This window comes from Bubalus bubalis, chromosome 2 (assembly GCF_019923935.1).
Source record: "Bubalus bubalis isolate 160015118507 breed Murrah chromosome 2, NDDB_SH_1, whole genome shotgun sequence".
NCBI classification, from domain to species: domain Eukaryota; kingdom Metazoa; phylum Chordata; class Mammalia; order Artiodactyla; family Bovidae; genus Bubalus; species Bubalus bubalis.
In genome coordinates, this window is record NC_059158.1 from 44,770,975 (window position 1) to 44,796,537 (window position 25,563).

The 25,563-nt window shown below is 47.8% G+C and overlaps 1 protein-coding gene across 3 annotated transcripts in view; it reads right to left on the reverse strand.

Moving 5' to 3' along the window:
- Positions 1-1,211: 1,211 nt before the first annotated feature.
- Positions 1,212-25,563, reverse strand: part of GCLC (glutamate-cysteine ligase catalytic subunit) — a 45,216-nt gene continuing 20,864 nt past the window's right edge. Inside the window, exons 2-16 of one of the 3 annotated variants that reach the window (XM_006050277.4) lie at positions 21,092-21,204; positions 20,087-20,269; positions 17,692-17,805; positions 15,969-16,027; positions 15,731-15,864; positions 12,361-12,435; positions 11,770-11,886; positions 10,405-10,543; positions 9,871-9,983; positions 9,557-9,649; positions 9,140-9,244; positions 4,293-4,374; positions 4,113-4,216; positions 3,877-3,997; positions 1,212-2,815 (exon numbers count right to left, since the gene is read on the reverse strand). In XM_006050277.4, coding sequence (XP_006050339.1) covers positions 2,604-2,815; positions 3,877-3,997; positions 4,113-4,216; positions 4,293-4,374; positions 9,140-9,244; positions 9,557-9,649; positions 9,871-9,983; positions 10,405-10,543; positions 11,770-11,886; positions 12,361-12,435; positions 15,731-15,864; positions 15,969-16,027; positions 17,692-17,805; positions 20,087-20,269; positions 21,092-21,204 — 1,764 coding nt within the window. In that variant the 3' untranslated portion in view covers positions 1,212-2,603. Of the gene's footprint in view, positions 2,816-3,876; positions 3,998-4,112; positions 4,220-4,292; positions 4,375-9,139; positions 9,245-9,556; positions 9,650-9,870; positions 9,984-10,404; positions 10,544-11,769; positions 11,887-12,360; positions 12,436-15,730; positions 15,865-15,968; positions 16,028-17,691; positions 17,806-20,086; positions 20,270-21,091; positions 21,205-25,563 lie in introns of all 3 variants that reach the window. The other 2 variants (XM_006050276.4, XM_025272089.3) reach the window with 2 other exon arrangements.

A 25,563-nucleotide genomic window follows, 5' to 3' on the forward strand; every position in this document is an offset into this window, starting at 1 on the left:
CAGAAGCTTGGGGTGTTAGCAACACAAGCCTGCCAGGGGTTTGTTTGTAAACTTTTCTGTGTTCTTTTCCAGTGCTGGGTCTCCAGTGCTGCACAAGCTTTTCTCTACTTGTGGCAAGCGGGGGCTACTCCCTAATGGTGGTGCAGGCTTCTCACAGTGGTGGAGTCTCTTGCTGCAGAGCACGGGCCCTAGGGTGGTGAGTTCAGTCGTGGCCCGAGGGCTGTGTGGCTCTCGGGCTTAGCTGTCCTGTGGCATGTGGGATCTTCCTGGATCAGGGATCAAAAAACCCATGTCTCCTGCACCGGCAGGCGGATTCGTCGCCACTGAGCCACCAGGGAAGCCTCCTTCACAGGTTTTGTTTGTTTGGAAACCTCTTGTAAATCCAGGAGACTTGATGGGTCAAGAAAGGGCCAGTTGTGTTCTGAGTGAGTGTCTGGGTTCAGCCAATGCTATTTCCACCAAGGACAAAGCACTCTTTGCTTATCTCACTGTTTATTGTTTTGCTCCCAAAGCCTGAACCCTCAGCTGTGTTCAGGAGGAAAAGGTGGTGCTTTGTCTTGGACAGAAGCACGGTGCTGCTATTTGATTCTCATATACACATGAAAGATCAGTATCAGCTGAGACTTAGAACGGATGTGTGTCTGAGGCACAGGAGTGATCTAAGTCCTTGTTACTCGACATGGTCCACAGACCAGCAGCAGTAGCGTTGCCTATGGGCCCCCATCCCAGGCCCACCGAGCCAGAGCTGCACCTCAGACGTGTGTGCAGATTCGTTTGACAGTGATCCTGCCCTGGGATCATTCAGATAGGTAAAAGCAGACCAGCAGGCGAAGCTGAGAAAAGCGGAAGGGCCAGATGAACTAGGGGCTGGGGTAGGTGAGGGATGTGTGGGCAACGGCTGTCTGCCGGGCCTGCTGATCCAGTCTGAGTGGCTTCACCACTGTGCACACAGCACCTGAGTTACTTGCATGTAATTCACCACGTGATCACTGACTCAGCACGGTGACGGTTTGGAATAAAGGGAAAATTCATGTCCGGCGGTCACTGCTCCCCTCCCCACAGGGAGGTCAGGCATCTGTTCTCATCGCTGTGCTTCTTTCTAGAGAGCTGAGGATGGAGCATGATGAAGAAATCATTTTCTGGCGTACTTGGGCTAATTAAAAAAACAATCCACCACCATCCAATTAGTTGCAGAACTCACTTTCGAGAGCTTTCACAATGCCAATTCCATTCTTTTATTTCCTCATACCACAAACGTTTTATTGCCTTTTTACAACCTGAATTTACATAAGCAAATTGCAAAGGAAAAACAGGCATTCTTTTATCCTCCAAAATGCATGTAAGAAATATAGCACAAACTCTAATATTTATACATGAACAGGCTTAGCTGAAGCTTTATGGCAATTTCTTAAAATGAACATGACAGTTTAAATATTTATGCCTGTAAAGGTTTGCATAATCTACTATACATAGTTATTTCAGAAGTAGTTAAGACATTTAATTAATCAGAGAAAAACGTCAACAAAAAAGCTCTAACAATTGTGTGCAACTTAAATTATTTACAATTAAACATTTAGGGTCCTGATTCACAAAACTTAGTGCATATCATGATTTTTGCAGAACAGCTATGCAGAATATTCCTTGGGTAAAATCTAGAATGAATGGCTTTTCGAAGAATGTCTGTAATATGCTTATTGGAAACCAGAGGAAAAGTAACAAAACAAAAACTTCAGCAGCTGCATTTGATTTGAAAATTTAAGTAGACAGCAGCAATCAGAAAAAAAACAGGGGCCACAAGAGAAGAGCTGGTGGCATTTTTGATATTAGTTTTGTTATGTACAAGGAGAAAAACGATTCTCCCCATTTTTGTTCTTAAAAAAAAAAAAAACAACCCAATAATCACTACATGTGAACTCAGAGTCTTTCTTCTTCCAGAGTTGTCTTTAAACTTAACACCAAAATTAGCAAACGTGGATAAAAAGTACCATCAGTTCAGTGGGTTTTGTTTTAGTAGGGAAAGCCTGGGACAGGGTTACCAAGGGATTAGCTATTCAAATTAGGAGAGAATTGTCACAGATAAGGCGCCAGAACCCCAAGCTTCCCCTTGAAGCACTTTGGTGGATTCAAAATTGATTTTACATATATGCCAAAGGAGATGATGCAAAGAAAATGAGCAGGACAATCTGTTTTCAAGGTAAAGTGACAGAATTTTCAGTGAATCAGGTACCAGGTTAAAGCCTTAAAAAAAAAAAAAAAAGCCAAAATTTACAGTAAACATTTTGAACTCTGGAATGCAGATATAGTACAGTTACTGGTAAGTTACATTTACAAAACTGCTTCAGACAGCAGTTGCTCCAGAGTCAGAATTGAAAAATGTACAAGCCAGCTCATGAGAACCTTAGATACAATGTTATTAAAATACATTGTTAATCATAAAAATACTTTACTATGTACATGTACACTGTATAAACTCTAGGTCTGCTTAATCCCACCTCTGCCAGTGCGGCGCACCATTACCACCTGCTCCTCACACAATGCACACAGCTGGTCCAGCCGTCAGTTCTTCGGGAACGCGGGGAAGGGCTTCTCGTCCTGCAGGGCGTCTAGGTGGAAGAGTCGGTTTTACTTCCACTGTACCTGACTTTCCTAAACGCTGGTCCGAGTAACTCTGGGCACTCACATGATTCGTTTGCGATTTGATTACACTTTAGAAGAAGGCTATAGTTCATCTGGTCAGTTATTACACTGTCCTGCTTGTAGTCGGGATGCTTTGCGATAAACTCCCTCATCCATTTGGCAACTGTCATTAATTCTCCTGGAGGGGGGAAAATAATTTTTTTTTTTAATGACAACTTGGTAGTATTTTTTTATTTGTTGGGTTTGGCTTTTATCTTTAGAAAGCTGACATTTAGTGGCTGGACAACACAACCCTGAAGAAGAATCAAGAGTGGCGTTTGGGCCGAGCCACAGGACAGGGGCTGGGAACAAGATGTTTTTCACCTCGTCTGAAGAACTCCTCCTGGGAAGGGTTTCATGCTGCAGGCAGGCCGCAAGAACACACATGCCCTGCTGCTGTGAGACCTGTCAGGTGCCACCCATACGGGGACACCGCCTGCCCTAAGACACAGGAGCCAACACACGTTGACCAATCTGTGTCCTCCCATCCAGCCAGACCTGCCCGTATCGGTGTCAGAGACTGCCCTGGACGGGGGCTCTGTGTTCCCCAGAGTGACCTGATCCAAGAGGGACATAGAACAGTGAGTAGATGCACTCGGAGAGAAACCCGCAGAGACAGCACTAGGGGGGTCATCCTCTTGGCTCTGGAAACCTTACAGAAGCCTCAAGCGAAACACACAAGCTGCTGTCCTCTTCCCTGGCCACCGGGATCTCAAAGCTGGGAAAGCAGGGGTCCCCGGGCGCCCCTACAGGGAGGCAGGCTAGAGGGCCCGAGTCCAAGCTGTGTGCTCAGGTGACTCACCTTGGAGCTGGCTTAGACTCATATAGAGAGTCCGGGGTGCTGCAGAGCACACACAGTTGGGCAATAATGACAAACTATCCACATGCGGTATTTCATCGTCTAAAACGCCATCGGGTTAAAGACTCAACACTAGTTTATGAACCAGTAAGAGAAAAAGCGCTGCTGATTCAAAGGTGACTGCGAAAGACAACAAGGTGTATGTAACCGCAGAGATGGTACTACCCGGAAAAGTGCAGTGATTAGGATGCTGTATACTCTAATAAAAGACCGCTTTAAAAACTGAGTATTTTAAGACTCTGAGGTTCTGAGTTATGTTAAGAGATTCCTATGTTAAGATGTTAAGCCTATGTTAAGAGATTCTTTTTTTAAAAAACAAAGGAAAGCCAAGGCTGCCGTACCGGACGCCCTCTTCTTGATGAGCTTCAGGTAGTTCAGAATGCTGCACCTGGTGTCCACGTCCACCTCCATGCTCTCCAGGTAGGAGTTCAGGATGGGGATCAGCCCAGGGAACACGCCTTCCTGCGAGGAGCAGGGCGCGGTCAGGCAGGGGCACGGAGCAGGGCGCGGTCAGGCAGGGGCGCTCTGGGGGGGGCTCTGGGCAGGCAGGCGGGGCACAGGCCAAGGCGGGCCCTACCTTGCCGTTGATGATGGTGTCGATGGTCATGAGCGCGTACTCCTCGGCCGCTGGCTCCGCCCTGCCCGCGGCCTTGCCGCAGCCGTCCACCACGGCGTTGCCACCTGCTGGAGGGGCGCAGGGCGCATTAGCCACCGGTGCAGCCTCCGGGGACCCCAGAAATGCAAGAAAAGGCGGTACCTTTGCAAATGTCTTTTCTGAAATAAAACAGTTCCTGCAGGACGGCGTCTCGCTTCTGGGCAACCTTCATGTTCTCATCAACCTAAGGAGGAAAACCATCGCAGCCATGTCAAAATGTTCCCAAAGTCGGGGACACTCCTGCTCCCACATGGGTGGGGCCGCTGGCCTCTGCGGTGGGCACCCACCTGAGACGAATGCTCCCGTCCCCAATGCTGGCTGGGGCCAGAAAGGCGGCACGGTCACGTGCAGTCGTGTCCGTCAACCCCAGTCTGGGATGGGCTTTTCAATAATGGGGCAACTTGAAGAGACATGCACCTTAGAAATCCATGTGAAACTTACACGTGTGGAGGCTGCCTGGGAAAACCTGGGGGGAATGTATGGTGCTGGGGAGGCATGGAGCCGTCCAGGCTCACAGCCGGAGGTGCAAAGGGAAGCGCAGAGGCCCTGCTGCCTTGCGGGGTGGGGGGCCCTCTGTCCTCCCTGCCCCCAGGGCTTTGCTGCCTCACCCGACCACCTGGCAGTGGGCAGGTCGCCAACGCTGCCTGCCTGCCTGGGGCTCTGCCCACTCCCTCAGGAGCCCCCTGCTCCAATTCATTTATTTCGATCAACATAACGAAATCTTGGGGGACACTCTAATATACAAAACGGACACAAGTCAGAGGTCACACTGGAAGGGATGGCTGAGACAAAGTCCTGGATCAGCTTTGCACCCATTAATTCCTACAGTTATTTATTTTTTTTAAAAGGTACATATGACCTTTGGATTAATATAAATAGTTCTAGGAACATGTTCAAATAATCCTCATACGTCTGGCTTCAATCCTAATCAACACTTGTCTTTTTCTTAGTCTTGTCAATAAGTCACAAAGATCAACGGTTGTAATTTCTGCTTTTATAAATTCCTTTTTCAGTCTATTTTTTACTACTGCTCTTTAAATTCTGAATTTGACTACTTGGGTTTATTTTTAATCTTTCTGTTAAAGCATTTAAAGCTACGGTTTTCCCTTGAGACCAGCTTTGCCAGCATCATTTTCCTATACAATCTACAGTTCTAATTTTGATTTAATCTAGAACCTATTGCTGCTGCTGCTAAGTAGCTTCAGTCGTGTCCAACTCTGTGCGACCCCATAGACGGCAGCCCACCAGGCTCCCCCGTCCCTGGGATTCTCCAGGCAAGAACACTGGAGTGGGTTGCCATTTCCTTATCCAATGCATGTAAGTGAAAAGTGAAAGTAAAGTCGCTTAGTCGTGTCCCGACTCCTAGCGACCTCATGGACTGCAGCCTACCAGGCTCCTCCGTCCATGGGATTTTCCAGGCAAGAGTACTGGAGTGGGGTGCCATTGCCTTCTCCCTAGAACCTATTAGGAAAACAATTTAAAATTTCCAACAGTTAAATTTTTCCTGAACATTTTCTGGATGAGTTTTGGTGGAAATGTGACTTATTGTACGCTGTCTAGTTTTAAGAAATGAAAATTTTCCTCGATTAATTTTTGATATTCTTCCGCAGGGCATTCAAAAGGCGTGTGTGGTATGAGGTCTGCGACACAGACAACACAGCCCGGCTTCTTAGCCATGCTGTTTGCCTCCGCTGTGCTTTTCCCTTCCTCTGACTGTGCGGCCTTCAGCTACTGAGTAACGGGACGGGCGCTCTTGTGAGTGGTCTACTCCACCGTCCCGACGGGGCCTCAGGACAGCCCGTGCGGCCCCACTCTACACCTGCACACCGAGGTGCCGAGAGGACACTGACCGTCCAGGTGAAAAGGCAGGTAAGTGGTGCAAGCGAACTGAGCGTTCACCTGGACCAGTATCTTACCCACTGCACGAGAGTGCCCTTAAATTCGCTTATGCTCTTGAGAAGCTATGCTTTCTGGAAGATGAAAAAAAAAAAAAAAAAGAATCATGGCTCTAATGATCCTGGATGAGCAAGTGGATAAACTTGCTTTCCGTATCTCATTTAAGACTTTCTCACATTTCTCTGTTACAACTTTGCCATTCCTGTATACTTTTTAAAAGGTCATTATGGAGCTCTTTACTGTCTATATCTGTCCGTGTTTTAGGTGTATCTTATGCAAACTGCACTGCCATTTTAGATCACCGCTTTCAGCATTTGAATAGGAGAACATAGTCTATTCAAATTTGTCTTCATCTTATTTTCCCCATTGTGTGCTCTCTTGGGCATACTGTCTTACCATGCCCAGGGCCCGAGACCCATTGCTGTGGCTCCAAAGTTTTCTTTGTTCTTTCCCCACCCCCTTTAGCCAGGAGATTAGAGGCCACAAATCCTATTTCTAAGCATTAAGTGTTTCTTCTTATTTTCAGACAGTTCAGTTCAGTTCAGTCGCTCAGTCGTGTCCGACTCTTTGCAACCCCATGAACCGCAGCACGCCAGGCTTCCCTGTCCATCACCAACTCCTTGATTTTACCCAAACTCATGTTCGTTGAGTTGGTGATGCCATCCAACCATCTCATCCTCTGTCGTCCCCTTCTCCTTCCACCCTCAATCTTTCCCAGCATCAGGGTCTTTTCCAATGAGTCAGCTCTTTGCATCAGGTGGCCAAAGTATTGGAGTTTCAACTTCAGCATCAGTCCTTTCAATGAACACCCAGGACTGATCTCCTTTAGGATGGACAGGTTGGATATCCTTGCAGTCCAAGGGACCAGAGTCTTCAACACCACAGTTCAAAAGCATCAATTCTTCGGCGCTCAGCTTTCTTTCTAGTCTAATTCTCACATCTATACAGGACTACTGGAAAAACTATAGCCTTGACTAGACGGACAAGCAGTTTTGAAATTCTTTCTCCAGATGTCAGCCATTAAGAAACATCTACTATTCCCCTCCTTCCACTGACCCCTTGCTAGGTAAGATTTCTGGCTGACTTTGAGCCCTAACTTCATCTTTTTTGTTATAATCACTTGGAATTTAAAGACTAGCTTGGCTGCCAGAGACATCCACGGTTCTAGTTCTTCACCTTCAGGATTCTGGAGACTTCTCTCCATCTCTTCCAGCATTTAAAATTGCAGATGAGAAATGAGACCAACTGATTTTTCTTCTTTTTGGCAGAAAGCTAGGTAGCCTAATTTCCTCTCCTTTCTGGACAACTGATCTTTACTTTGAGATTCTTCCTAGATTTCGGTTCTTCTTTACCTATTTCTGTCTCATCTTTAATGGATTCTTACTCAAGGAAAATTATATTCATTTATTTTCTTTATTGTATCTCACATCTCTTTTGTGTAGACTACAGACAAACACTGAACTTTTCAAAGAATTTCTCTCCTGCTTTTCCCATGAGTTCTGTTTCTCTGCTGTCCTACAGGGATGAACTCAGTTTGGTTCCCGAAATCAGTGACTTTGACCTTCAACCACATCTGCTTACTGGGGAGTATACTGAGTGTTAAAAGTGTGGCCACCACGTCCTTTGTTTCTGAGAACTCCTCTGCTCTCCAAATGTTCTTTGATCCACAGGGCTTGTTTATTTAAGATGCGACTCTTCTCTAGAATTTCTTCAAGGGCATTAGTGAGAATTTTCTTAAAATATTCTTTCCAGTTTCCAAATTAACCGTGTTCTATTGAGGATAACACACTCTGGGGGCCCATGGGCTCTTCTCTTTAAGGCTATTGAAAGTTTTCAAGTTTCTCCTGCCTTTCAGATATCTATACCTGACCCTGGAACAATGCGTGTCCCCCTAGATGAAGATGCTCTCCAGCAGTAAACGTCACAGTACTCCATGATCTGCTGCTGCTCGAATTCTCTGACACGGAGGAACCGACTGTAAGTTACATGTAGTTTTCTGACTGTGTGAGGGTCAGAGTCCCTAAGGCCTGTGTTGTCCAAGGGTCAAGTGTATTTACATTCATAAGCAAAGGCTTAGACTGGCAGCTCTCAGGGACCCGTGACATGGGCTGATCTCCCCAGGGGGTGCCCCACAAGGCTAAGAGGGGCCTGCAGAGTCCTGCAGGTCACCCTGGGCCTAGGCGCAGTGGGCAGGCAGGGTCAGCCTGACCGCCAGACTTCTTCAGGGCGCATGTGTGCATGCTGGCGGGAGTGGCCCCCACAGAGGAAGGGGGCATCGGGGGCAGGTGCTGGCCCGGTGGCTCTTGTCCTCCTTCCATGCTCGCAGGGACAAGCAGCGTGTCCCGCTGTCTCTGCTCTGGCCCTGAGCCCCGCAGACCCCCACTCTGCCCGGCAGCCTCTCCCAGCCCCTCTCCGTGCCGAGACCCTCCAGCCGGGAGACCAAGGCCTCCGTGCTCGCTTGGCTATGGCCCCAGGGTCTGCAGCGTTGCAGCCTCGCAGCCTGGAGCTATTTCAAGGCCTTGAACGGCTTCCAGAAAGCTCCATCTTGGTTTTAGTTGGGCTAAAGCGGATTCAGATCTGTTTTTCAGATGGTGCCCTGACATCCGCATTCTCCAGAAACCTCCCCAGCTCAGCGCCTCTGAGCCGCCCCCTCCCTGCACTGAGTAGTCATGCGTCCCTTCCTCCCGCGAAGGTTGTGACTGGCCTGGGAGCTGACAGGATGAAACACACTGGGGGCACCCCCTCCCACCGTCTTAAATCGGAAGTCTGGAAATGAGCAGTTATTCAAATGAAACTCTTAATGTCCTTCAAACGGGCCGAGTAAGGAGCTACCATCAGCACTTTTTTTTCAGGTGTCTCCACCAAAACGGTCCTCAAATCTATAGTATAAGCTTTGGTTTGAAAGGAAAAAAAACAGGGTGGGAGAGGAGCACTCTTCCTAAGGAGGAACAGGGCTAAGTGAGCTCAGAGCTGAAACAAGTATCATACAGAAAGGCGCACTGGATGATAATCCAGACACCCACAGCCAGCCCGACGCTGAACACCATCCTTACCTTGGACAGCGGGATGAGAAAGTCCAGTTTGTAGGACAGGATCACCCTGGTGAGCAGCACCACGAAAACCACATATGCGGAGTTCTCAAAGTCCGTCAGCTGAACCTGGACGTGGGGCCAAGATGTCAGGGACCCACGGTGCCAGTGGTGCCTCCCCGAGGGGCCCCGCGGGTCACAGCGTTCCCGGGGACCTCCTGAGCCCCCACCTGGGGCCGGAAACCTCTGCCCAAAGGCTACTCCCGGAAAGCAGTCCTCCTGAGCCGCTGGGCTCACATGTCGCGCGTGCGCGCGCACACACACACACAATCTGTGCTGCTGTCTGGGTAACCCGAGCCTCTGGGGAGGGTACAGGTGGGTGGGTGGCGGTCAGGTGGGAATAGGTTCGACGGAGTCGGTTCCTGCCCGCAGGCCACGTACCTCCATGGGCCGGAATTCCACTCTCCACCCAATGTCAGAGTTTGGAGGAGGAGGCTTGAATCGCATTGTCTGCCAATTTGTGGACTGAATATTCTGCAATCAAAAAGCAGAGAATAAAACCAGTTTTCCACATATCCAAGAAGATACTAACATGATTTCATATTTAACATGTGAAGCAGACTATTTACTGTCTATACCCTTCGACCTGCAAAGGAAACTGAACAGCGAGCATTTAACAGAAGTGAGGTGACATGTCAGCGACTCTGAACGTAGCAGTCGTGTTCTTTATTTTTTAAAACATTTGTTGCAGATACCTCAAAGTGGTCGGACTCGTTGGCATCATCCAGGTGGATTTTCTCTTCAAACAGAGTCAGCGGGTCTCTGATGAAGAGATGCGCCACGTGCTGGGCCAGCAGGTGGTCGAGGCCTGCGGAGAGGTCACACCAGGCTCACTCCAGAGCTGCTCTCCACGCCCCGGGGACGGCAGACAGCTCGGGGGGTTGAAGAAAGGCAGCTAGGAGCTTAGGAGACGCTGGACTGTGCAGGATTCTTGTGCCGCCCCGAGTTTATCCTGCAGACCCGAGGGGAGTGTCGGAGTTGTGTTCGCCCCTTAAACGACGCCCATGGGGATCTGAGGGACACACCTCCAAAGTCAGCTCTTTTTGCTAAAAGTTAAGCTCTCACAAGTATCTGGGACTTGAAACTTTAGGGCAAACAGCCTCGTAAGAAAAGTTAAGAGATCTCACATTAAAAATAGAAGCCAGATGGGAGTAAGCAAAGGAGTTTAAGAGAGTTTTGAAGAACTAAAGGCTTACAGTCAAATCTAGACAAGGGGAATGGAGGCTTACCTTCCTGCAACAGCTGTTCGTAGATTTCTTTGTCTTTTGTCAGGTCAATGTCATTGTATTTCTCACCGCACTCAGATAAGTAACTGTCTATCGAATCGTATCGGGACTTACTGATCCTATAGTGGTTGTTCTTCAGTGGCTAAAATTGAAAAAATACAAATGAATGCCATATAAAGTGATGTGGAAATAAACTAAAACCCCAAGTAATTATATTAAAAGGTTATATACTTTATAAATAATTACATAAAACTGTCCAACCTGAACATGAGATCCTGAAAAATATCTGTTAACCCTGAAAAGTATTAGAATTTAAAAAAAAAAAAAAATTGGAGACAATTTAATCTGTTCTCAGATCTCAATTAAATATATATACACGTTTCTTTTTTTTTTTTTAACAAGTGGATCACCATTATTATTAAGACTGGAAAACACCCATGTTGAGAGCAAAAATATAAACCCACCATGTATTCTTTCCTGGAAAATCCCAGGCACAGAGGAGCCTAGTGGGCTTATATATTATATAGTCCATGGGGCTACAGACAGCCAGACATGACTAAGCCACTAACACTTTCACTTTCATAATGTAAACCAAAAAATTTGGTTTAAACCATTAAAAAACCATTAAAATGTCTACTTTAAAGCTTATTTGTACTTAGTATGGTCAACAATTTATGAACAATTATATAAAGACCAGAGCAGCAGTAGCGCAGCCCTGGTCAAGAACGTGAGCATCACCTGTGAGGACTCTTTACTAATATGCACGTCTGCATCTCAGTTCTGGACTTTCTTTACTCACTGGGTCTGGGGGTGGGCAGGGCTGGGTAACTATTTTTAAAGAGCTCTATAGGCGGTTCTGATGCACTCTTGGTTGGAGAGATGCAGGGTCAGAGTTCAACATACAAACAAGAGGCACAAACCTACCCTTCTTAGGCAAAACTCACCCTTTACGAGGGGCCAAGGAATCTGACAACAGATTGCGCTTTCCCCAGCAGAGAAAGCACCATAGACAAAGCACTCAGGTAGCGCCAAAAAGCTTTCTGGTAAAAACAGCCATCAGCACTGACTTCCAAAATAAAGAAAAACTGTTCTATCAATTTTAGAGGGCAAAACAAACACAGATTTCAACAAATGATGGAAATTAACTTGGCACCGCCCCCACCCCCAACCAAATCACATTTCCCATATTCTCACCCCAAACACACCGTAAAGCCAAAGACAGGCTGATAAGCTGTCAGCTTCTTCCTGTGTGTGACTAACCCACTCAGGATGAAAACGGTTTAAGGGAGACTTCAACACTGTGAGTGGCGACAAGACCCCCACGTCACCTGCCGGATTCAAAAGGCTGGTAAGGAAAAGCGTGCCCACCTCCAGTCCTCTCTCCTCCCGAGTTCTATCATCTACAGACGCAGAAATCACGCCCCAGCGACAATCAATGTCTGACACATAGCCTCGGTAAAAAGGCGACGCAGCACTCAAAGCCATCTAGGAACAAACAGAAGTCAGCACCTGCAAGGTCAAAGTGTCACCAACATGCTGAAGAAGGCTCTGTGCAGTTACCCCCGGTCTAGAAGCACCAGCGTGCGCCACCCCTGCGGGCCCTACCACAGGCACTGCGCCTGCCTGCTCTGGGGAAGGACGGCGGGACTGACGCCAGCCCTGGCCTCTGCTTCCTTGAATCATCCTCTCTAGATGGTGAGGGCAGGCGGGATGAGAGAAGGAAAACAGCTAGGCTTGAACTTGACATTTAACACATAAATGCCTCACTACCTAAAGCACTGCTAAACTCTTCAGCTTAGACGCTTATCCGTGAGCTCTCTGTCTGCATACTAGTTGTGTTAGTTCAGGTCTAAATGAAGTCTTAACTGGACTTAAATAGCACACGGTCAGCAAATTTTGCACATGCAGTCTTTATCTGATACAAAAGAGTAGTTAAAATTAGGTGTGATTTCTACTTACGACAATTGGGCAGATGGTAGCCAACTGATCGTAAAGGTATCTGGCCTCGGATATGCTGCAGGCTTGGAACGTTACCTGTTTAAGAATCACAGATTATTAAAGAATAATACAAAGTCATCACCATCCTCCCCAAGGAGCCAGTCCGAGAAGGAAGGTCGTTGCTCATGGCACGTGAGGTCATTCCAATGATCCCATCAGTGAAGCCAGTTTTAAAAGCTGTCTTGGATGAACTTGTCTAGAATATGGCTTTAATCATGTTTGCATGGGATATAAATAACCCTGTTCTGATGTTAAGTAAGATTAGGAAGTCAGGAGAGAAAAACAGGACCTATAACAGTGAAGCTCAGCCAGGCACTTCTCCTCTATGGCTGGCATGTGCGGTTGGCTGCGGGCGTGTATACACTTTGGTACAAAAGGAGAATCTGGAGATGCGAATAATGGGCTTCAAAGCTCCCCACTGTGGCACCGTGGGTAATAGCTTGGAAGGGGGCAGGACTGTAGAGAAGGCAGGAAGAGAAGGCAGTTTAAAACACTTCGACTGCCCAGGAAGAACTGCAGGCTGGTGGAGGAGGCACAGAAGAGCCACAGCGGGCCCGGAGACCGGCGGGCACAGACCAGAGACAGCAGGCCTGGGCCGGGCCCGGGTGATCCTTGGGCAGGTGCGGAGCTGCGGCACCAGCACACGACGGGCTTCCCGAGCCACGGGAGTGACCGAGGGACCCTGTAAGCATGCTTTCTTCTAGTTTTTTGATTGGTGTCTCTTAGACGGTCTAGTACACACTACATTTACAGGCAAATTCTGGAAAAGTCAACCCTAGAAAAATATGCTTAAGAAAACTGGCAGCTGGAATTCAGTAACCAAGTTACAGCAGTGATACAGCTTACAGCTTAGTTATGTTAAGTACATTTAAGAGCTAGCTTCCTTACCCCGGGACTGAGAGAGCCACAGCCAAACCAAACAGGACATCACTGCCGTAATGATGGGAAAGGAAAAAAGAATTCTTAACACCTTAAAAAGGTATAAATATATGAATGGTTTTGCCTTCTGGTATCCTTTCAAAGTATCATATAAAGAAGAGAAGCAATTTCCCCTCAGGAAAATGAGGAGGGGGAAAAAAAGAAGGAAAATTGAGTTTAGAAAACTAAATACCTAAAATTTGTCTAGTACCCAGTGTTGAAATCATAGAATTTTCTTGGGGGTGGGGGGAGGAAGGGAGCCTATCATAACATGTATGAACTTATTAAATGATTCCTGAAAAGTCCCCCGAGAGTCAAAAATTTGAATATGGTTAAAATTCATTTTGTTCTGTATAGTGAGTTGCTCAAAAGCCTTAAAACAATACTTTGAAATCATTTTGTCCTGCTTTCCTGTAATGGGTCGTTTCTAGGGTTCCACTTAAAAGATAACAGAGAGACTTCTGTGGAGATTGGTGGAATCTGTCTCATTTTCCACTTACTCACAGTACTTGGGCTAAAGACTTTTAAGAGTAGTATTGAAAGTGGGGTGGCTGTATACACCATTCAGAAAAAGAAAACAACCCTAAACCCATGACAAAGCTTAAACTGGATGGAAAACTGTATCTACAAGCAATAAAAATGCAAACTACCTGCCATTAGGACACATTTGTTTGTATAAACACTGTATCAAGGGAAAGAATGATCCCTCTGGAATGGGGCGACAGTGCAGTCTGCAGCAAAACACCTTGGTTTAATGGTAAACTGATGAAAAAAAGGCAACTGGCATCCCAATAGCACTGCTACAATTTTAAAACCACGCACTATTAAGTTCTAGAGTTTAATGGCTCTCTTCAGAAATATTTGTAATTAAGATAGTTAAGCAGATAGGCAGTTAAAAGTCAAAAGGTCTCCTTTTTTATGCAGTGTGCCCAGCTGGAAGGAAACTCATGGCCTAGGTTTGGCAGCCCCGCTTTATACCACTTACATCAGTAAGTCGGGGAAAGTAGGGGGAATGGGATCCTCGGCCACGGTTAAACACACTTAGCATGGATACATCTGACTCTCACGTTCAATTCTGATTATACATAGTTGGAAAAATGAACACATCCGAGATCCAAGTGCAGGAAGGCGTGCCTCTGTGCGGAGCTGCCTGAGGCGGTGGGCACAGGGTCACCAGCCGTGTGTGCACAGTAGAGCCGCCCCACGTGGGGTCAGGCTTCACGGTGCTCCAACCAGTCAAGTGATTGGAACTGGAAAAAAATCTCAAGGCCCCCCCTTTTATCGGAGATTTTCAGTTTGAAATATCTAGTTTTGAGCCACTCCTACTCCTAACATTTTATTTTTTTAAATTTGTATTTACTTATTTTTGGCTGCTCTGGGCCTTTGCTGCTGTGCGTCGGCTTTTCACTGCAGCGGCTTCTCGTGTTGTGGAGCATGGGCTCGAGGCGCACAGGCTCAGCTGCCCTGAGGCATGCGGAATCTTCCCGGGCTGGGATCAAACCTGTGTCCCCCTGCACTGGCAGGCGAATTCTTAACCTGGTCTTTAACCTTAAGGTGGTCTTTTCCTGGACCACCAGGAAGGTCCCAACATGATTTTAAACAAACTCAAGATTGAAACCAGTATTGCTGTTAATAAAAACAACAAGAGTATGAGCTGAGTCAGACTTAGAAGGGGCCTTAATAAAAACTCTTCTTTCAAGTGTTGAGAAAACTGAGGCCAGAAGGGAAAGGAGTTAGCCAAGTACCCGAGAGATGACAGCTGAAGCCTGGGTGCAGGCTGGCAGGGGTCCCCCCACAGATCGTCTATGGGATGGGGAAGAATCGCTGGCGGAGGCACCAGCAATCAGATTACACTGGGGGTGGGGTGGGGAGGGCAGTATAATCATGTCATTAAAAGCGAGGCTATTCTATGTCCTGTGAAACAGCCAGGGGCAAGGCAAACCGGGGCTGTTAAATATTGATTCTTTTTATACCACTCTACAGCCTTGCAGGAAGATAGAAGTTTAAAGTCCAAACAACCCTTCCCTTGGACCACAAACTCACTGGGGTGCATCCAGGGTTCATTTTCAGAAACAGATCTGAGCAGTGTTTACAATCTCAAAGCTAAACCATCGCTAGATGGCAGCAAAAAGTAGGCACAGAAAGAACTGAGACAGTGGCCCTGGAACATTCCACATTTTAAGTTCACGAGCAACTGTGTCTTTGCAGTGAACTCAAGATTTTGCAAATTCTGTTCAGAGATACCTTCCAATGAGTTTACTGACATAACCAGTGGTTTTCAGAAAGATGTTACTAGTTACAGAAATATTTCAACCTGATGAACATTTTAAAGGCGAAACGCGCACACCTCAAGAAAAGAAGGTAATGGAGAGCAGTGGAGGCGGAAGCACCTCTCTGGGTCTTTGCACGGTACCTGCAGGCAGCAGTTGCCCATCCCGAAGCCCATGGCGTCCATGTAAATGTGGTCGGGCTTAGAGGCTGTCGTGGCCTCCTCGTCCTCAGGGAAAGTCTCTATAAATGGAGCTGGGGTGTTCTTGTCCTTAAAGACTGCAGTAATAAAAACAGAGAGAGAAAGAGGAGAGAGCAGGGAGTGAGAGAGAGTCAGCGTCAACAGCGGGGCAGGGGCCGCCCCCTCCCGCCCACAGACTCACTGGGCACGTTGATGACCACTTTCTCGCCCCTCCGGTGCCGGATGTTCCTGGTGAGCGTGCTGAAACAGACAACAAACGTCCAGAGCGGGCTGCCCAAAAACCCTCGTGCGTTAGAAGAATTTGATAACAGCGCTACGCGGGACGGCTCCTCCCTCAGACAAGTCCCCTAAAGCAGCCCTACAGAAAAATCACATGCACCGAGACTGAGGGGTCCTGCAGCCTCGCCCGCGGGCTCCTGCCTGAGGACGTCACCCTCTCTCCTGTGCAAACCCCCATCCCCGGCTCCGGGTGACTCCCCAAACCAAGCTCAAGTGTTCAAGGTCTGCCGTGGTCTGGCCTCACGCTATGCTTCTAACGTTTTCCATGTTAAGTCCAAAACCTGAGCCAAGTTGAGGTCCTCACGTTCCCTGTGCCTCACGGGACCCCGTACCTCATCACTGTCCCCATCCAACCCGCAGCTTAACACCATCTCACGGCCCACCATCTGATCCAGAAGCCCCCAGGCACGCTGTGAACGCCGAACATGCGGCCAGTCCTAAAAGAGACGTCCTCTGAGGGCAAACACACAGCAGATTTAATTTAAAAATACTGATTGCAAGTTGGATGTGTGTGTGTCATTAGTCACTCAACCGTGTCCAACTTTTTGCGACCCCATGGACTGTAGCCCACCGGCTCCTCTGTCCATGGGATTCTCCAGGCAAGAATGCTGGAATGGGTAGCCATGCCCTTCTCCAGGGGACCCTCTGGACCCAGAGTCAAGCCTAGGTCTCCCGCCTTACAGGCAAAGTCCTTACCGTCTGAGCCACCAGGGAAGCCCTTGAGTTGGATATAGCTAAAATGTCATTCACTTTTTTTTTTACTTTTTTAACGTGGCTACTAAATCACTATTAAAATGACGTGTGTGCCTCGCATTATGGTTTCACCAGGCAGGGCTGCTGTCCGCCCGGCATGACGCTACCACTCTCGGGAGGCCTGCTTTGACCCCCTCGGGCAGAAGCACCCTCCTCTGTCGGGTGCTGCCATCTTTGGACATAATCTACCTTTTCTTACAGCTGACCATCTCCTCCTTGGCACACCCTAACCCTAATGTTGGAAACTAAGCTTCTGCGTCTTCCTCTTCCCCAAAGACTCCATGCGTAGCGGGTGTGCAGACGTGTTACAGGAACGAACACTGAGCTGTCACAGGTTCCTAACTCTAGGTCAGGAGCCCGGGTTCACGATGACAGGGGAGACCCAAAGGTACAAAGCTGAGATCAGACCAGTGTGGGCCCTAAAGCAACCTGAAACCCTGGAATCAAAACTACAGAGCAGAATGTAGCGCGTGCCTATTACACACACAGGCATTGGACATATGTTACCTTATAGTCAAGGTACACGAGCGGGGTGAGGAGATCACAGACACCGGAGGTAAAAGATAAAAATAACGACAAGAAAGCTTCTCCAAACAGGAATTGAAATGACCTGGGGTTGAAATGAGTTTGCAGCTAAGTGAACAACTTTAGGATGACTAGGAAAACGGGCAGATCCAGCCTGGAAACAAGCGGCAAGGGCCGTGCAGCCGCGGGGGACGGAGGGTGTGAGCTGGTGCAGCCGGGATGGAGGGTGTGAGCTGGTGCGGCTGCTACCTGCTGGCTTCTGCGGAGTTCAGGAACCGCACAAGAGGGTCCCGGGGGGACGATGCACCCCCAGGGCAGGGGCCGGGCGCTGAGTCACGGGCACTCACCTGAAGCGCGGGTGCTTGTTGATGGCTTCATCGGGAAAGAAAAGGGACTTGGAAGCTCCTCCTTCCACCGGGTTGGGTTTGAACTCGGGCAGCGTGAACCCAGGGCAGCCTAATCTACAACAAATTGAAGAACTAAAGAGATAGAATGTGTCTCCAAGGATTAAAAACTTGCAAGTGCAACACAGCCGTTTTCGGGGGGGGGGTCCAGGTGTTCTGCCAACCCCGGGACCCTTGCAACCAGCCCGTTGCAACCTGTCTTGCTCACCAAGCTTTTCTCTTGTGATCGCAGCCTTGGGCTGATTTATCAGAATCCTCTGTCCACCCAGGGTCTGCAGGGCACATGTGGCAGCCGCCTCAGCTGTCTCCCCCAGGAGCTTCTGTCTGAGGTGTGGTCCTGCACTGGCTGTCAGCCCTGCACACCCTCACTCCTGGCAGTGTGGGTGCCCTGGGAAGGGCCTCCTGTTTCCTGCCTCTGCCCAGTACCTCCCGAATCCCTCCGGATCAGGTAGGTCCCCCACAGGTGACCCCGTTCGCCCCCAGGTTTCCCCCGGAGGCTGAAATCCAACCCTATTATCTCACTTGACTTAAGAAGTGCTTTAATTCCAATGCAGAAACAAAGCTCCGCGTTCATCCCTAAACGTAAAGCTCAAATTCCACATCGCGGGCAGTGACCCCACCAGCTCTCCCAAGTTTAAGGTCACTGCTGAGTGTGCTGGGGGCGGGCATGGGACTCACAGAGCAACACCAGGAGAGGAAGAGTGGCTGCTGGGGGTGTGCAGCTCCAGGGTGGGGAATTTATGGCCTAGGAGCCAAAACTAGCTGGTGCCTTCTTTACTTTCAGTCTCAGCTTTAATAAAACCAGTTGCTCGCAACCACCTTGTGAAGAACAGTGAACTTGCCCATCATATCTGGAACAGTCCCAGATGTGATGGGGTCTTGGGAGGGGTTCCTGCAGTAGCCTGCGTTATCCACCATGAGCCTGAAGCCTTAGGAGAAGCCCTTGCAGAGAGTGACAGACTAAGACCTGGGGACTGTCCACTGACCAGGATCGGACCGGAGCGGGGAGGTGAGCGCCAGTGCGCTGGGCGGGAAGTGGGCGGCCGGAACTCAGACCTGCACGCCCAGCAGAGCCTTCCCTCTAGACGACCATCTGACGGCGCCTCCAGGGGTGGGGACGCCCTCCACCTGCCCCGCCTGGCGAGCACCGGCAGGCGGAACAAGGCCACAGGGCCCGAGGAACTGCACTTCCAGTTGCGTCAGCCTGAGTAATTGACGTGTCAACAGTCACATGAGCACGGGGTCACAGGGCCACCCTGCAGTTGCCCTGTTCACTCTGAAAAAAGCTGTCTTCTTCTCCCTCTTGATCCCCAAACAAAACTTTCCTTATCACTTAACTGTGCATTTAAGATGAGGCTTTTACAAACCAATAATTATTACTCTTGTTTTGCTTACAAATCCAAAAATACCCTATCATAAAAGATAAACTTTAAAAAAAAAATTAGATTTTTAGAATAAAACGTATTCCTCGCTCAACCTTCCTCCCTTCATAATGTGAGAAAAAGATACTTCTCTAAAATATTTGATGAGGTGCTTCAATTAAGGCCTTGATTATTTCGATGTGACCATGGAGATTTTAAAAAAGAAAATTCCCTTTAAGTGTCCTAAGACTGGTGGTGTGACTTCTGAATGCCTGTGTTCACAGTGGACATTTATCAGGAAAAGAAAAAAAGGTATAAAAATAGTTCAGCGTGTTCCAGGCTTTGGATACCAATCCTCAAAGCGCTTCTGAACTTTGGGGAGGTAAGCATACTTTGCCATGACCTGAGAGATCTCTCGCAGAGATAACCAGATTTACGATTTGGTAGAACTGCATTCTTGCGTACAGGTCCTACATAAAACCGTGTGATATTTATGTACCTCATTCTAAGCCAAGGACAGAATTCCACTGACTTTACATTCACTCTTGTGAACTTTTAGCCATAAGCAGATTTGACGAGAAATCCTAACTTGTTTCAGCGTGATCCAAACACGACCCGACGGCTCCCGTGTTCTTTGTGTGCATCGCCCGTCCCAGGAGCATTGAAGCCGACCCGCTGATCTGATCTAGGGGGCAACGTGTGCCGTTCCTTATACAATGCTCCCTCCCCTTGGCCTGGGGAGTGTGCAGCCCTTGGGTCCTTCCGCAGTCCCCCAGCCCCACCACCACCACCACCACCAGAGGCCAGCATGTGACTCGGCCTGCAGCTCTGACGTTACAGATTCTATCAGATGCAGCGTGACGAGGATAAACCGTCCACAGTATGAGAGCGGCGGGGTCAAGTGCTAGGTTGTGAGCTGCTCTCTGGACACCGGACGCTCTGAAACGCCAGCTGCGCGCGTTGACACAGGGACTAACCTGGGAAAGGAAGTGATTGTGCAGAGGGCCTGGTTTTCCCCCAGGAGAGATGTGGCTTCTTTGCGCCGTTTCCTCATGTTGTCCTCAACTGTGTTGAATTCAGACATGGTCCCACCATACGGCTGCCCGGGTGTCCCCTCGATCATGTAGCTCCCATATTCTGGTCTCCAAAGGGTCGGATGGCTGCAGAGGAGAAAAGGTTTCGGGTCCCTCTTATTCTTCTGCTGCAGGCTGCTCCCTTTTCAGTTTTGAAAAAGCGGCTTCCAAAAATTTACAAAACACTGGGTATACAAGAAGCCAAGAATGCTTTACGGTTCCCAGAGCCTGTTAATCTTCCATAGCTGTGTTAACTGTGTAAGGGTTACAAGTGCTGGGTCCAAAATATTTATAAATAACTGAGCTGCACGCAGGGCATGCACTATTCAAGACAAACAAGCCCATCCACTCTGTGGGGAAGGGTGTGAGGGCTGAAGTCTCCTTCAGTTTAACACTGGGCTCCAAACGCAAACCCAGCCTCCCAAATTTAGTGGGCAGAAAAATGAACATGCCCCCTTCACCTCTGTCTACTGAAATAAAGAAATATTTTTAAAAAAACATCTTTCCAGCCAAACAAAATCCATCTGCAAGTTTTCTCTGGCACCATGGTTTGCGATCTTGGGAACACGTTGCCAATTTTTTTTTTTTTAATATTTAAATAGTAAACAGACTTTATGTGGCATTTACTCTTCCAAGTGCTCACTAATGTATTTAGAGTGTCAGCACCCTAAGAGGCACCCCTGATTTACAGAAGAGGAAACTGAGGCACAGAGAAGCTAAGCCCCTCACCTAAGGGTGCCCAGCTATTAAGTAGAGGGAGCAGGATTTGAACCCAGGCAACTGGGAACCACAGCCTGAGCCCTAAACTGCTGGGATCCCTGGTCTCCTGTACGTGGGAGGAAAGATGTCACTCCGGTGGTCCTAACAGTTTCAGAAACTCAAAAACAAGCCCCCAGTCCATCAGCTTACTTGGGGTTCGTCCTTTCCCCCTTTTCTTGCAGAGTTTCAAGAAGTTCTTCTCCAGACAGGACCAGTTGGGCTTTTTTCTTTTCATGATCAAAAGACACCAACATGTACTCCACCTATTGAGAATAAAGGAGAGAAAGATGAACATTCCTCCATCCAGACTCGAGTTTGATGCAACCTTCGAGAGAGAGAGAAGCAGGGAGGTTGGGAAGGGTCACGGGAGCTAGGAGTCACTCTGGCTTACACGATGGCGCTTGTATGACGTGAAACCTGGAGAGAGCGGCCAACAGTAGTCTGGCAGGAGGACCAGAGCTCTCACTCAAGTCTGTCTTCTCCTGTTTTACGTAGTCCCTTCTAGAAAGGTCAACACGCCCACTCTGACAAACGGTACTTCGAGAGAGAAGTTTTGAAAACAAGATTCTGTAAATCGTGGCTCCAAGAAGCAGTCGCGTTTTACAATGTATTTCCTCAGTGGGCTTACTATAAATTTATGAAAGGGGTTACCTGGGCGTACTCATCAAGGTAGATGACACTTCCTCACTGGGAGGTTACTTAATCATCCCACTGTAAGCCCTGCTAGTGGACTGTTAAATCATAATCAAACACATCGATATGGAAGTGTTAGCGTAAGAGTTTTGGCAATTTCTTTTTTAAAAATATACATTTCATTACTTTTACTTTTTAATATTTATAAGTTATTTGGCTGCACGGGGTCTTAGTTGTGGCAGGCGGGATCTTTAGTTGCCGCATGCGAACGTTTAGTTGGGGCATGTGGGATCTAGTTCCCTGACCAGGGATGGAACCCTGGCCCCCCTGCTTGGGAGCTCGGAGGCTTTGCCATTGGACCGCCAGGGAAGACGCTTGGCAACTTTGTTTCGGTTTTTCAAGAGTAAATCGAGGCCACTTCCCCACCCTGAACCTACACGGAATTTACAATTCAAGGTGCGCTGGTGCAGTTGTAACAATACCTGGTGGAATTCTGATAAAAATCGAGAGAGAAATACCAAAGTTAAGACTTTTCTGGGCTGAGTATAAATAGAACCTGCTTTTGTTTTCCCTGAAATTGTGTGCTGTAAGTCATGAGAGCTGGTTTTAATCCTGAAGGTTGTGAACCACTATTTACGGTTAAAATAAGACACACGGCGTCCATACGTAAGTGAAAAGATTGGAGCTGGATCGTTCAGGGAAACATGTGAGAGCACCCTTTGCACAAGGCCCCAGACCTGTGCCACGAGGCAGCCGGCTCTCCCGAATTACTTTGTCTGGCTTATCATAAAAGAGGCAAGCAACAAGGCACCCATTATCTGCCTTATCCACCTGACATTCTGCATGTAAATCCTGATCCCAGCCTTAAAAACAAACCAAAGCTGGGAAACCCAGCAGCAGGCCTGGGCCGGGGGTGGGCTGCTCCCCCTGGAGGGGGGCTCTGGTCTGTGCCTAATTCACACGGACCTGCCTCCCCAGCCTTGCAAGGTGCCTGAGTCAGACATCCGTATCAGAGACTTTCAAGAGACTATTTGGCCCTTCAGCTAAAAAATACAAAAGGGAAAAATGTTAGTAACCATAGGGAAACAGCTTGACAACAGGCTTAAATGACAACAAAAAATAAACTTTAACTTTTATTAGTTGCTGTTATGGACCGAATGTTGGTGTCCCGCACCCCCAACCATATGTTGAGGCCCTTCACCCCGATGTGACTGCATTTAGAAGTGAGGCCTTGTGGGGGTGGGGGTGTACCTAGGTCAGGAAAGTGGGGCCCTCTGATGGGGCTTGTGACCCTCTAAGAAGAGATGAGGAAGATGAGTTCTCTCCCCCACGCGAGGACAAAGCGAGAAGGCGTCCGACTGTAAGCCAGGAAGAGGGCCCTCACCCAGAACCAAAACTATCAGCATTTTTGACCCTGGACTGTCTGACCTCCAGAACTGTGAGAAATAAATGTCTGTTGCTTAAGCCACCCAGTCTGTGGTATCTGTTACAGCAGCCTGAGGGGATCAAGACAGCTGTCTTATTGATGAGTTCAAGTCCCTACTCTTGGTTCTCTATCACAAATTTTTTTAGTTCAAAAAAAATGAGTAAGATGGCTTGATTTACGTACATGAACCAGAAACGTGAGATCTGCACCTGTACAATCACTCAATGTTCAAATGCCAGGAAGCTGCAGGAGGCAGAATCTGGAATTGCTCCCAACATTTACAAGTTTTCAGGTAACACCTACAGATTCAGGACTCCTGAAAAGCTAAAGCCTGGTGGAACAGGAAACTTTGTTAGGTCTCAGGGGGGAGATATGAAAATATCCTAAGTACGAGAAACAACTTCACCTTTAAACAAGCATAATGAGCAGTGGTCTGCTAAGAACCCCTGGATCCTCGTCTGACCCACCACGTCCCGGAGGCACGATCACCCACTTTGCAGATGGACAAAGAGGCTGAGCGGACCGCCCAGGGCAGTGTCAGCAGCGATGTGAACCCCGGCCTGCCTGGTCTCAAGGCCCAGCACAACTTGTTGCTAGGACCACAGAGGATTTCAATCTTGGATAAGGATAGGGATAAGCTTTCTAAAAGAACTGTTGTAAGCTGTGAGGCAGGGAAAGGTTCTAATACTGGCTGCAAATCTCTCAGACTGGATTATACCTCCACTTTATGAAGTAGGCCTGATGTTACATCATAGAAGCGGAGCTCACACAGTTCTGGGTGGAGATCTACACTGATGGGTTGGCTTGCCTCTTTAGGCCCAGCTCAGGTTGCCGTTGCTCTGTGCTGCATTCTAAGCCCCCCACCTCCCCCCGCCCCGCGTAGAAGGAATCCTCCTCCTTCGATCACTGGTTCCAACACATCTGCCTTGCACCATCTGTTGGGGTGAAGTTATCTTCTTAACGAGATAACATGCTTCTTCCGGAAACAGAGATGAAGAGATACTCCCCTGATGACTGGGTTCCCACTGTCTGTCTATTTATCAAAATGAGCAAGAACGCTGGTACCAATTTATACAACCTGTATTGCAATTACTTTTGTTAGTTTCCTGGTTTTGAAATAATTGAAATCTTGTTTTCAGAATCATGCTTGGCCCAGAAGTTCGGGTAGGGCAAGAGAATAGAAAGCTCAAACTCAGTTTGAGTTTTAAATATCAGCCAAATGGGTGACATTTAAAATGCTAACAAACCAAACCCTGCATAATTAAAAAATAATCACCCACGATCTCATTAAGCAAGTGAAACAGAAAAACAGAATACTTACAAGAAGAAGAGAAACTTTTGGATAAAATTTACTTATTTGGGGGATAAAATCTAAGTTCAGTTAGAAGGCCTAGAATTCCCTGAACATTTTATAAACTCAAATTTAAGGCTTTCTGAATTATCCCCTACAACCTCCTCCATGTTTCTGTATTATGGTTCAAAAGGCTTCTTTAGCCTCCCAGCTTTTTGTTAACTTATTTACCCCTTCCTTCATCCCAATATATTTACGTTTATCTCCAACTCTAGTTCATGCTGCTGCTGCTGCTAAGTCACTTCAGTCGTGTCCGACTCTGTGTGACCCAGACGGCAGCCCACCAGGCTCCCCGGTCCCTGGGATTCTCCAGGCAAGAACACTGGAGTGGGTTGCCATCTCCTTCTCCAATGCATGAAAGTGAAAAGTGAAAGTGAAGTTGCTCAGTCGTGTCCAACTCTTTGCAACCCCATGGACTGCAGCCCACCAGGCTCCTCTGTCCATGGGATTTTCCAGGCAAGAGTACTGGAGTGGGGTGCCATTGTCTTCTCCTATCTAGTTCATACAAGCCCTCAAATAAACAACTCGTTCTTTAGGCGCCAATCTAGAACTGTAAGGGAGTTTGGTTCAGTTACAAAAAGTGACACATTAGAAGAATGCATTCCCAATATAAAATACCCAGAGCCACAAGGAGTTGATTATTTCTGGATTTTTGTCCCCATCCTAAACTTCCTATTTACATACAAAGGATGAGAGGAAAAGACAAAATCAAAGGGAAAACGAAACAGGATATCGAGGCCCTTCTGCACACAACATGATTCTAAGGACTGGCCTCCGCCTGCTAACTTCAAATAGCATCCATGCTGGCGTGGTGCAGTGTCTCTCTACGTGCACGGCACACAACACGGCTCTAAAGGCAGACACCCAAGGAGCATTATAAATGGGTACAGAGTGACTAATTCAAATTTGCACGATTAGCATATCATTTGCAAGGAGCAAAAATAGCCATCTGTTCCCTGAACAGATTACAACTCCCTGCAAATAATTTAAGGCACTACTATTTGGTGCCCATCAGTTGTCTCTTTAAATGCAAGGAGAACAGGCCCAACAGAAACGCCCAAGTAGTTTTTGAGACGCTCTACTTAAAATGCGCACTGTTTTTTCTACAAATAAAGTTAAAATCCTTTAAGTTTCTATTGCTAAAAGACTAAATGCTATCCCACTAGGATAAAAGTCACTAATATTTCTGAGCTGCTGAATCAAAGACAAAGG